The sequence below is a fragment of the Schistocerca americana genome, chromosome 2 (genome assembly GCF_021461395.2).
Source record: "Schistocerca americana isolate TAMUIC-IGC-003095 chromosome 2, iqSchAmer2.1, whole genome shotgun sequence".
NCBI lineage: Eukaryota > Metazoa > Arthropoda > Insecta > Orthoptera > Acrididae > Schistocerca > Schistocerca americana.
Genome location: NC_060120.1, coordinates 796,246,113 through 796,259,523, shown reverse-complemented (window position 1 = coordinate 796,259,523; position 13,411 = coordinate 796,246,113). Strand labels below are relative to the sequence as shown.

At 44.0% G+C, this 13,411-nt stretch overlaps 1 protein-coding gene across 1 annotated transcript in view; it reads right to left on the bottom strand.

Moving 5' to 3' along the window:
* Nucleotides 1–12,831, bottom strand: part of LOC124594439 (limulus clotting factor C-like) — a 109,768-nt gene extending 96,937 nt beyond the window's left edge. The window contains exon 1 of the mRNA XM_047132813.1: nt 12,822–12,831. Coding sequence (XP_046988769.1) covers nt 12,822–12,831 — 10 coding nt within the window. The remainder of the gene's footprint in view (nt 1–12,821) is intronic.
* Nucleotides 12,832–13,411: the final 580 nt, after the last annotated feature.

The window sequence follows — 13,411 nt, the reverse complement described above, 5'->3', positions numbered from 1 at the left end:
TGTTGTCTTCTCCAGGGGCCTTGTTTTGGCTTAAGTCGTCCAATGCTCTGTCAAATACTTCTCGTACTTTCATGTCTCACATTTCATCTTCATCCACTTCCTCTTCCCTTTCTATAATATTGACGTCAAGTTCATTTTCCTTGTGCAGCCCTGCTGTATATTCCCTCCACCTTCCAGCTTCCCTTCTTTGCATAGTACTCGTTTTCTGTCTGAGCTCTTGATAATCATAAAGATACTTCTCGTTTCCCTGAAGGTCTCTTTCACTATCTTAAAGGCGGTTTGAATTTTTCCTAATGTTATACCTGCTTCTACAGACTTGCATTTGTCGTCTAACCATTCCTGCAGAATCATTTTGCACTTTCTGTCAGCCACATTTTTTACATGTCTGTGTTCCCTTTCGCCTGCTTTATTTGCTGCATTTTTATATTTTCTCCTTTTATCTATTAAATTCAGCATCTTCTGTGATATTCAAGGATTTCTACTAGGCCTTATCTTTTCACCTATTTGATCCTCTGCTTCCCTCACTATTTCACCTCTCAAAGTTACCCATTCGTCTTATAGTGATTCCATTTCCCTGTCTCAGTCAATCGTTGCCTCCCTTCGAAACTCTCAACAACCTGCTGCGGTTCTTTCTACTTATCCAGTTCCTAGATCCTTCACTCCCTACCCTTTCGCAATTTCTTCAGTTTTAACCCACAGTTCATAACCAATAAATTGTGGTCAGAGGCCACCTGCCCCTGGAAATGTCTTACAATTTAAAATTTGACTCCGTAATCTCTGTCTTACAATTTACACTCAGTCTGATGCCTTCTAGTGCCTCCCTGTCGCTTACATGCATACAGCCTTCACTGATGATTCTTAAACCAGGTGTTACCGATTATTAAATTATGCTCTGCGCAAAATTCTATCAGGCAACTTCCTCTTTCATTCCTTTCCCCTAGTCTGTATGATCCCAATGTTTTCCCCTTTCTTCCTTTTTCTACTATCGAATTCCAGTCTCCCATCAGAATTTAATTTTACTTCTCCATTAACTATCTGAATAATTTCTTTTATCTCAGCATAAATTCTTTAAAACTCTTCATCATCTGCGGAGCTAATTGGCTGTGGTGTGATGTTTGCTTCTTGTCTTTCTTGGCAATGATAATGCGTTTACTGTGCTGTTCACAGTAGCTTAAGCACATTCTTATTTTCTTATTCATAATTACACCTATTCCTGCTTTACTCCCATTTGATACTGTATTTATAACCCTGTTCACACATGGCCAGAAGCTCTGTTCATCCTGCCACCGAAATTCACTAGTTCCCACTATATCTAACTTCAACCTATGCTTCTTCCCTTTTCTAAATTTTCCAACCGACCTATCAGTTAAGGGGTCTGACATTCAATCTCCAAACCGTAGAATGGCAGTTTTGTTTTTCCTGATGCTGACATCCTACTGAATAGTCCCCACCCGCAGATTCAAATGTGGCACTGCCTCATCTCCGGAATTTTTTATACAAGAGGATGGCATTATTATTTAACCATACAGTACAGTTTGGTAAGATCCATATTTCATGGAAAGATCAATATCTATCATCTACATATTTATCAAAATTATTGTATGTACAGGGTGATTCAAAAAGAATACCACAACTTTAAAAACGTGTATTTAATGAAAGAAACATAATATAACCTTCTGTTATACATCATTACAAAGAGTATTTAAAAAGGTTTTTTTTTTCACTCAAAAACAAGTTCAGAGATGTTCAATATGGCCCCATCCAGACACTCGAGCAATATCAACCCGATACTCCAACTCGTTCCACACTCTCTGTAGCATATCAGGCGTAACAGTTTGTATAGCTGCTGTTATTTCTCGTTTCAAATCATCAATGGTGGCTGGGAGAGGTGACCGAAACACCTTATCCTTAACATACCCCCATAAGAAAAAATCGCAGGGGGTAAGATCAGTGCTTCTTGGAGGCCAGTGATGAAGTGCTCTGTCACGGGCTTTGCACAAACACCCATTCTCTGTAAACTGTTTATACCAACGTTTAATACACCACCTATCAGGAGGTTTAACACCATACTTCGTTCGAAATGCACGCTGAACAACTGTCGTCGATTCACTTCTGCCGTACTCAATAACACAAAAAGCTTTCTGTTGAGCAGTCGCCATCTTAGTATCAACTGACGCTGACGCCTAGTCAACAGCGCCTCAAGCGAACAAATGTACAACTAAATGAAACTTTATAGCTCCCTTAATTCGCTGACAGATAGTGCTTAGCTCTGCCTTTTGTCGTTGCAGAGTTTTAAATTCCTAAAGTTGTGGTATTCTTTTTGAATCACCCTGTATATTTCTATATATGTACAGGGGTTGGACAAAAATATGGAAGCACCATACGAAATGAGTGCTTCAAAATAAATGCAGATGCTACCCACGCCTGCATGTTGTAATATTGTATTTTACTATGAATGGCACCTGTTCAATGCAAGTGTTAGCCTTGACGAGAAGAGTGCTCTTAGTAGTCGTGGGTGCATTACTTCAGGGCTCATTGCGTTCAAACGTAGGCGTATTGTTGGTGCTTGTATAGTGGGTGCTTCCATAAGCAAAGAGTTCAGTGTTTCAAGAGGCACCTGTGAAGATTTATACCGCATACATGGGAAGCAGAAAAATATCATTCGCTACGTCATAACATTGTGTTTAGTGATCACGACAGACGATCGTTGAAGAGGACTGAGACGAAAAATAAGGGGACGACAGCTGCAGAAGTCACTGTGAAACTGAGTGTAGCACTCACGAACTGTGTCAGTAAGAAAACAGCACTAAAGGATCTCTATCAGCAGGGAATTACAGGGAATTTTTGGTAATCCAGGCGTCAGATTTTGGGGCCCCTGATTGAGCAGGAGCTGATGAAGGGTGAGCCTGAGAGTGAGCAGGCGATAGTGGGAAGGATGAATGGGCAATCTTTTGGATGGCCGATCTGACGACCATAGCGCTAAAGGTGAGATTGCAAGTCTGTGTGGCTACCTCCTTAGTAGGCCGAGGAGATGCAAGGACAGTGCTATACTTATCTGCTGAGAGCACAGTGGGCTTTCTACTGCCGAATAACTTACGAGCAGCAAATGTGGACACCTTTTCCTTGACTCGGATTTCCTGAATAATTCGTTCATCTTTGAAAATAGGGCTATCTCTAGAAGAAGCAGCGTGGTCGCCCACACAGTTGATGCAGTGAGGGGATGGAGGTGGACAATCACCCTCACGGGCATCCCTGCCACATGTAATGCATTTGGCCAGATTGGAACACGGCTAGTTGATATGATTAAACCGCTGACACCGAGAGCAACACATAGGGTTGGGGATGTAAGGGCGAACTGAAATGATCTCATATCCTGCTTTAATGTTGGATGGAAGATGAACTCTCTCAAACGTCAAGAAGAGAGTACGAGTCGGTACCAAGTCCTTCTCAACCCTTTTCATAACTCAATGTATGGCCGTTACGCCCTGGTCAGACAGGTAGTATTGAATGTCCTCATTGGATAATCCGTCAAGTGAGAGTTTATAAACTATCCCACGGGATGAATTTAAAGTACAGTGTGCCTCCACCCGGACAGGGAAGGTGTGTAGCAGTGTAGTTTGCAGCAATTTTTGTGCCTGGAGGGCACTGACGCCTTTCTGAATAATGAAAGGGTTGACTGTGGAGATCTTGACCTTCGTCAGACCGAGAAACAACTAGCAACTTTGGCACTGATGGAAGAATTGTCTGTGGCTGAGACTCATCTGGCTTTCTCTTGCATGCAGAAGTTGTAGGAGTAGGGTAACCATTGCGAAAGTATCCCCCATGACTACCAGCGTCTCTGATGGTGCGCTCCTTCCTCGTGGGGGCCCTCTCTGGGTACTCCCGCCTCAGGTGATTGTCCATACCTCAGGTCACACCTCCCGAGAAACGGATGGAGGGACCAATCGGCACGTTCGGAAGGTACCAGCTCGGGTAATCACCCCTCCCTCAGCCTGGTCCTTACCAGGGGGACGTACATGTCCTACTTGTCTACCCGGGGCGGGGAATTACGCGTTACCCCGTCACTGGCTACGCGTGGGTCGGCCTTCAGACACGCACAGGGAGGAAAGAAAGAGAAAGGGAGGAACAAAGGAAAGGAAAGAAGAGAGGTCTCAAACGCCACAGCGGAGAAGAGGGTAAAGAGAAGAATCAAGGAAAAGAGAAGGACAAAGAGAGGACAGAGACTTTCCAGCAGAGAGAGCAAAGAAGAGAAACTATGTCTTACATTTACAAGCGTCCGTCTTTGGACGTAGCACGAAACATACTCCCAAAGAGAGACAGACAGGGAAGGGAAGAGGCGGGGGGAGGGGGCGGGGAAGGATGGGGAACGGGAAGAGAAAGTGGAAAAGAAAGGTATGCAGCCCGGAAAGGAAAGAGGGCGGCAGTAGCTCGGGGTCCCGGGTTCGCCGCGCACGTATCCACAAAAAGAGTTGTGGACCCCCTGGAGGAGGGGAGAGAGAGAGAGAGAGAGAGAGAGAGAGAGAGAGAGAGAGAGAGAGTTAAGGAACACACCGAAATAATTCAGAGGTGGGCTGCCACATTTGTTACCTGTAGGATTGAGCAACGCGTAAGTGTTACGGAGATGTGTCGGGAAGTAAAATGAGAATTCCTGGTACGAAGGCGACGTTCTCTTCGAGTAACACTTCTGAGAAAATTTAGAGAATCGGCATTTGAAGCTGGCTGCAGAACGATTCTACTGGCACAAACGTACAGTCCACATAAAGATCTCGAAGACAAGATATGAGAAATTAGGGCGCATATAGAGGCATATAAACAGTCCTTTCTCCTCTCTCTATTTGCGAATGGAAGAGAAAAGGAAATGACTACTACTCGAATAGGGAACCCTCCGCCACGCCCACGCACCTTACGGTATCTTGCGGAGTATCTACATAGATGTAGATGTTGTCGGAAACGTTTGGCGATGTAGCTTATTTCTGTTCAGGTTTTTTTGTATTACAGTCACTGGCACTATCGGATTAATGCCCATCTCTCTGGTTGTGTACAGCTGGTAACGTCTTTCTATTTGTGTGGTATAATAACAGAAGTACAACTTTAACATCTTTCGTAATATTTTTCTGCTTTATACAATATATACACTCACGCGCACACAGAGCAGACACTTATCTAGTAAAGCGTAGAACGCCTTTCATCCTGAGACGCATTATGGCATGGACGCATTGAAACCGTGAAAGAGATGAGGTGCCATCCCGATACAATATCACTCAGCCATCGCCCACAACTCTAGAGAACTGATCGGGGACGCACATATCTAACTCAACGGCGTCCCAGGTTTTCTCAATAGATATGAGCTCAGGTGACGATGGGAAGGGGGAAGAGGCACACAAGCCTCACCTGTTCCTGCGGAGAGTTCCGCAAATCATCCTTGATACAATTCGCGACGCATGGAGTGGTAAACTATGTTGTCAAAGGTACAGGACGCCTTCTGTGTACTGTAGGTGAACATGTGGATACATACTGTCAGACAAAAGGTTCCTGTTTCGTTCGCTAATGGGAGACGATGACAAACGTATCAGGGGCCCAATTTCCTCGCACGTGGACATCCCCCAGACGGAATACCTTTACTGCCTTCTTGAGAGGTGTCGGTCAGTGTGGCCAAATAGGAACCATCACAGCATATGTCTTTGTCGTTCTCGTACCCTTGCGACCTATCTTAGAAGACAGACTGATGAAAGATAAACCTATATTTGACATTTTTAGATAAAGAGAAAACTTCTGATAGTTTATTAACTAATTTCTACTGCTTCGATTACATTTTATTAATACTTATTAACACGAAGCGTTTCGGCGACATGCTGCCATCATCAGGTGCATTACAGTATGTACCGAAATACAACCATTTTTTCTGGAAGTTCGGTAAATAACATCACTGGCACAACCAACATCATACTCCAGATTAATGTAATACAGGTGTTCAGAAATTCCCGTTTCCCACTACCAACTTCTAGGAGCTGGAGAGGGGAGTGAATACATAATACTTAGAAAAGGAACCCATGTCCGAAAATAACCCGCTTCCATGCTACAGCCGTTTGAAAATACGTTTGCTACGTAGGTTTGCAACAGGGTAATCAGCTGGGGAGAGGGGGCAGGGGGAGGGGGATGCTTACGTCGGATTGCCTGATGTCATATGGCGTCTGTCCTACCCCTACGACCTGGTTCGCACCCCATTCAAGTGTCTGTGAGTGTTAGAGCAACATGTTTGAGAACACGGTTGCAGAATACACCGAAATGATCCTTCTGTTTGGCGAAGCTCACAGTAATGGAAGAGCTGCTCGTCGCTTTTATCATTTTCGTTAAGCACAACGTCCGATTCCTTCGTATACCTTTCTCGCCACAATTCCGCAATGGCTTCGAGAAAGGTGTACCTTCATCGTCAGCAGGCGTGACTGTGCTGCTCCAAGCGGACGCCACACACCCGAATTTGAAGAGGCCGTACGCCATCATGTTGAAGACAATCCGTCAACTCACGCGTGAGTGAGACTCGAACCAGGTGTAAGAGATAGGAAGACATCAAATCAAATGATATCAGCCAATCCGACGACTACCGTATTGCGAACCTACCTAGCAAATGCGTTTTCAAACATCTGCAGCAAGGGAACGGTACGTTTCCGGACATGGGTTCCTATTCAAAATATTAAAGTCTTAGAAGCCGCGCGGGGTAGCCGTGCGGTCTAAGGCGTCTTGTCACGTTCCACCCCCACCCCCTCCGTTGAAGGTTCTAGTCCTCTCTCAGGCATTGGTGTGTGTGTTGTCCAGTTGTCCTTAGCTTAAGTTAATTTAAGTTAGATTAGGTAGTGCATAAGCTTAGGAACCGATGACTTCAGCAGTTTGGTCCCATAAGACCTTACCACAAATTTCCAATTTTCCAAATTTACAAGTCTTAGAAGTTTGAAACGGAAATTTCCAATCATCTTCTATTTATGTAACTGTAATGCACCTAATGATGACAGCATACTGTCGTGGTAATAAGTATTGGTAAAAACTGAATGAAGAAGTAGAAATTATTTCCTAAATTTATAGCCGGCCGAAGTGGCCGTGCGGTTAAAGGCGCTGCAGTCTGGACCCGCAAGACCGCTACGGTCGCAGGTTCGAATCCTGCCTCGGGCATGGATATTTGTGATGTCCTTAGGTTAGTTAGGTTTAACTAGTTCTAAGTTCTAGGGGACTAATGACCTCAGCAGTTGAGTCCCATAGTGCTCAGAGCCATTTGAACCTAAATTTATAATACAGTCACAGACCTCAAACAATTCCATATACTGTGTAATATGTATCCATTTAACTTCTGGTAATGTTGTCAAGAATGAATTCTTTAAAATTCTGGAAGTAGTACATATTTAATACAGTGACCGATTGGTTATGTACAACTCCCGTAGAAACTAGACTGCACTCTATAAGAGTCGATCGCATGAAAATAAACAGTAACTGAAAAGCAAGTGAGACAGCCTATCCCCAGTATTACTCAGTCCTTACATTGAACAAGTTTTAAAGGGCACCAAGAAAAAATTTAGAAACGAGATTAAAGTTCACGGAGAAGAAACAAAAATTTTGAGGTTTGTCAATGCCAGTGTGATTCAGTCAGGAAAGGCAAAGGATATGGAAGATCTTTTGAACGGAATGGATAGTAATTTGAACAGGGCTCATAAGATACTAACAGCGAAAGTAAAACAAGGGTAACGCAGAGCTGTCTACCGAGATCAGGCGTTGCTGAGAAATAAAACACTAAAATTATATGAAGATAGTAGCTGGTCCCAAAAGAACAGATACTATTGATGACCGTGCAGCTTCTCTAGAACAAATGATAATTAATTGAAACCCTCAGCTGCCGACAGGTGTTGTTGATATACCTTAATGGGAACAGCTGAAAATATGTGGAGCGCGCACAGGTTGCCCGAACACTTACGGGAATCGCCGCCTCAGTTGGCGTGAGTAATGAGTGGATGGACAAATATCTATTAGGAACATTACGTGTGTAGATTGTGGACAGTTGGGAATGTGGGTTCCTGCAGTCGCGCTATTGATCTGTATCCTCGGTAGCTCAGATGGACGCCGGCACGGTAGCTCAGCTTTTACGGTCAGAGGGTTAGCTACCCTCTGTACTAAAAAAACTGAGTGAACGTATCAACGAACAACCTGAACGGGTGTCATCGGACGTCCGCTCCGAACGAATTCAACGAACGATAAAGAACAAAATGAGATTAAAAAAAGATGGATAGAGCGTCTGCCATGTAAGCAGGAGATCCCGGGTTCGAGTCCCGGTCGGGGCACACATTTTCAGCTGTCCCCATCGAGTTATATCAACAACACCTGTCGGCAGCTGAGGGTTTCGTTTAATTATCATTTACATTAAAAGTAGTAGATGAGTTCTGCTATTTGGGCAACGAAATAACTGACGATGGATATCGTAGAGAGGATATGAATGCACTGAAGTGACAAAGGTTTTGGGATAGCGAAATGTACATATACAGATGGAGGTAGTATCGCGTATGCAAGGTGCAAAAGGGCAGTGCATTGGCGGAGCTGTCATTTGTACCCAGGTGATTTATATGAAAAGGTTTCCGACGCGATTATGGCGGCAGGACGGGAATTAACACATTCTGAACGCGGAGTGGTAGTTGGAGCTAGAAGCATGGGACATTTCACTTCGGAAGTCGTTAGGGAATTCAGTATTCCGAGATCCACAGTGTCAAGAGTGTGCCAAGAGTCCCACGTTTCAGATGTTGTCTCTCAGCGTGGACAACGCAGTGGCCAACGGCCTTCACTTAACAACCGAGAGCAGCGGCGTTTACGTAGAGTCGTCAGTGCTAACAGCGTTTACGTAGAGTCGTCAGTGCTAACAGGCAAACTACATTGCGTGAAATAACCCCAGAAATCAACGTATCCGTTAGGATGGTACTGCAAAATTTGGCGTCAATGGGCTATGGCAGCAGGCTACCGACGTGAGTGCCTTAGCTAACAGCACGACGTTGCCTGCAAAGCCTGTCCCGGGTTCGTGATCATGTCAGTTGGGTACTAGACGACTGGAAAACTGTGGCCTGGTAAGATAAGTCCAGATTTCAGTTGGTAAGTGCTCATGGAAGGGGTCGAGTGTGGCACAGACTACGAGCAGCCATAGACCCACATTGTCAACAAAGCACTGTGCAAGCTGGCGGTGGCTTCATAATGGTGTGGGCTGTGTTTACATGGGTCATTAACTGGAAATGGCTAGCTCGTATTTGCACCCATTCCTGGGCTTTATGTATGCAAACAACGACGGAATTTTTATGGATTACAATACGCCATGTCAGCGGGCCACAAATGTTCGCTGTAGGTTTAAAGCACATTCTGGACAATTAGAGGTAATTAGCAGCCCATGTCGGAGACATGAATCCCATAGAACATTTATGTGGCGTAATCTAGAGTTCACTTCGTGCAGAAAATCCTGCCCCGGTAACACTTTCGCAATCGTGGCTCAATATTTCTGCAGCGGAGTTCCAACGACTTGTTAAGTTCATGCCAAGTCGGGTTGCTGCTCTATGCTGTGCAGAAGTAATTATCCTATGGCTTTTGTCACCTCAGTGTAGTACAAGGTTGGCCAAATTTGCTGACATCCCTCACGCAGCCTTTTACGGAAGTGAAACGTGGATGATAAACAGTTCAGATAAAAAGAGAACAGAGGCTTCTGAAATGAAGTACTAAAGAAGAATGGAGAAGTTTGGGTGGGTAGATTGTGTAACTAATGAATAGGTTCTCAATCGAACTGGGGAAAAAAGAAATTTACGATAAAACTTGACTAAAAGAAGGTATCGGTTGATAGGACACTTTCTGAGGCGTCCAGGAACCATGAATTTGGTAATCGAGGGAAGTGTTACAGGTAAAATTTATAGAGGCAGCTTAGGGCATGGCTGCAGTACGCACCTTCAAATGGATGTAGATTGCAGTGATCGTACAGGGGCGAAGAGGTCTGCACAGGATGGACTAGAGTGGAGAGCTGCATTAAACAAGTCTTCCGACTGAAGATTCCAATATAAATAACATGTCTTTTTAAACAAAGTTCGCGACCTCTTTCAACTTGCGAAATGCACTGACTGTTCAACTGCGTCATTTTCAAATAATTATCACCCTTCTTACGGTGCAACGATCACAATGCAGGGCACGTGAAGCCCTGGAGCGATTAAGTTCCTCCGACTTCTCACCTATACTGCTATCTGGCGGCTTCACCAACGAATGTCGCTGATTATGTACTTAAGTCTTTTGTTTTCATCCTTTTCGCTTCTTACCCTAGTAATTCTATCATCTTTATATTATTTTAGTAGCGCCACAAGCTTTCTGTAGTGTGTGTTATTGTTTTTATGTAAAATGGCCCCAAGAGCATCTTAGAATCACATATTGTTATTTAACTATTTAAATTTAACTTTATTTGTGTTTTTAATTTTTTAGACTTTATCACTGCAATAACTTATGCATTTGACAAGCCCACTGTGGACTTTACCTATTTTACTCTTCATTTATTTATTGCATTCTGTAAACTTTTGAGATTGACGAACATGTTTAGACTTACGGTAGCGACATCTAACAGGTCTAGGCACAATCACGAGTTGTGGATACTATACTGCAGTTTATTATGAGCAGTAGTGCTATCAATATTATAAATCTCCTCGAGTGCGGCCTAATTTATAACATATTTTAAATATTTGAGCCGAAGCTAACAAGGGGAGGCCGCCAATTGTGAAATTCAGATTCGATTCATACTGCGCATAATAAAAGCTCATGGCCAGAGGTGTAATGTGGCAAAGCACCAAGATGCACTTCTCAGCCGTTGTCGAGAAAATCGACTGTTAAAAGAAACCGTTGCGGTGAAATACTCGGATTACGAACCCGAGCGCTTACCGCTGCACCACGACGCTGTAGAAAATTATTAATCGTAGAGAGTATTTCACAGCAACGGTTTCTTTTAACTGTCGATTTTCTCGACAACGGCTGAGAAGTGCATCTTGGTGCTTTGCCACATTACACCTTTGGCCGTTAGCTTTTATTATGCGCAGTATGAATCGAATCTGAATTTCACAATTGGCAGCCTCCCCTTGTAAGATCATTTTCTGTCTATTTTCAGACGGCGCCACTCTGGCTTTATTATGCATTGGAGTGACAGATGTCATAAGATGCCTCCTACTATCGTGTCGGACCTCCTTTTGTCCGGCGTAGTGCAGCAACTCGACATTACATGGACTCAACAAGTCGGTGGAAGTCCCTTCAGAAATATCCTGTCACTATCGCTTTCGATAATTGCGAAAATGTTGCAAGTGCTGGATTTTGCGCACGAAATGACCTCTCGATTACGTCCCTTAAACGTTCGATGGAATTCATGTCGGGCGATCTGGGTGGAAAAATCATTCACTCAGATTTCTCAGAATGTTGTTCAAACCAATCGCTAACAGCTGCTGTCCGGCGAAATGGCAAATTTTTGTTTGGGAATAAGAAGTCCATGAATGGCTGCAGAAGGTCTCCAGGTAGCCGAACCTAACCATTTCCAGTCAACGATCGGTTTAGTTGTACCAGAAGACCCAGTCTGTACCATGTAAATACCGCTCACACTATTATGGAGCCACCACCAGCTTGCAAGTGGCTTGTTGACAGCTTGGGTCCATGGCTTCGTGGGGTCTGTGCCACACTCGAACCTTACTATCAGCTCTTACCGACTGAAATCGGGACTCATCGGACATGTCCACGATGTTCCAGTCGTGTAGAGTCCAACGGATATGGTCACGAGCCCAGGAGAGTCGCTGCAGGCGACGTTGTGTTGTTAGCAAAGGCACTCGCTTCGGAAGTCTGCTGTTATAGCCCATTAACTATCCTAATGGATATGTTAATCGTACATACCCCACTGCTGCTTGTGTGTTAGCACTGACGACTCTACGTAAACGCCGCTGCTCTCGGTCGTTAAGTGAAGACCGTCGGCCACTGCGTTGTCCGTAGTGAGAGATAATACCTGAAGTGTGGTATTCTCGGTACACTCTTGCGCTGTGGATCTCGGAATACTGAATTCCCTAACGATTTCCGAAATGGAATGCCCCAAGCGTCTAGCTCCAGCTACCATCTTTAAGACTGTTAATTCCCGTCGTGCGGGTATAATCACGTCGGAAGCCTTTTAACATGAATCATCTGAATACTAATGAGAGCCATGAATCATTTGAGTACAAATGAGAGCCCCGCCAATTCACTGTCCTTTTGTACCTTGTGAACGCGATACTACCGCCATGAGCATATCGCTTTTCCATGACTTCTGTCTCCTCAGCGTATTAGGACACGTCATAAAACAGGTATCCCTCGTCAAATTTTCAGGACGTTTCCACATCCATTAAAGTAATAATTTTTCTTTACGGCATATTTCACTGTTTTCAGATGTAATATGTCCACTAGTCGTATTTCATGTCCCATGTTTTGTCACATATCTGAAGATGGTCATTGTTGACCGAAACCGTCACTGTAAGGACCAAACGTACTGTGATCATCGTCTGAAATGAAGTGAATTTATTCTACAACGAGAAAAGCCCTATATTATCTGAACACCAGTGGTGTTAACACTGAAAGTTGCACCAAACTCACATCACATCGATAGCTATTGTACGGAGTTTACCCACGAAGTGACAGAAACTTCCTACCGGTTTCCAATGTACTGCAGTTTCCCTCGAATGCCTCAGCGCAAAATTGTTTCCATATCTTTAGCATACAGTTTTAGTAAAATATAATTCACCGATAGAAAGTAGAAACTAGAGAACCAGACTCACCGACAGACATTGCGAGAAGCCAGCACAAAATCATAGTCGCGTGATGTTTCCACCTGTGCGCTTTTCTCTTCCTTGCGTTTCGCGCAAGAGAGATCTCCGCTGGCTGCTGCAAAATTTAAAAGCGTCCGAGACAAAACACCTTGCTGTCATAACACAGACCTAAGGCATTCGGCTCAAGGACAGACGTTTATGAGACTTCGTGGCATACTTCATACGTTTGTGCTTTTATGTGGTAGTTGAATCACATTTACTCATTGTGCGAAGTAATTGCGTCAAATAAGAGGCATACAGCTGCATCGCAGCGAATGCATCAGTGTTAGATATGAAGAAACATCACATCTCCGTACCAAACAACAGCGTAAATGACTAGTGCCTTCGCAGTAATTCCTGAAGCTGCGTGGAACTGAATAACGAATGTTTTTAAGTCTCAAAAGGCGTGTGACTCTCTGGGAACACCTTGCGAACCTCGAGAAAACCTTGCCTAGAACCGAGGGATGGAAACTGTTTTCAGTTTTACTGTTGAATAATATGTCCCAGACAAAAATATTGTTGACAAATCATCAAATGCCGTTTTAGAAACGAATCATTTA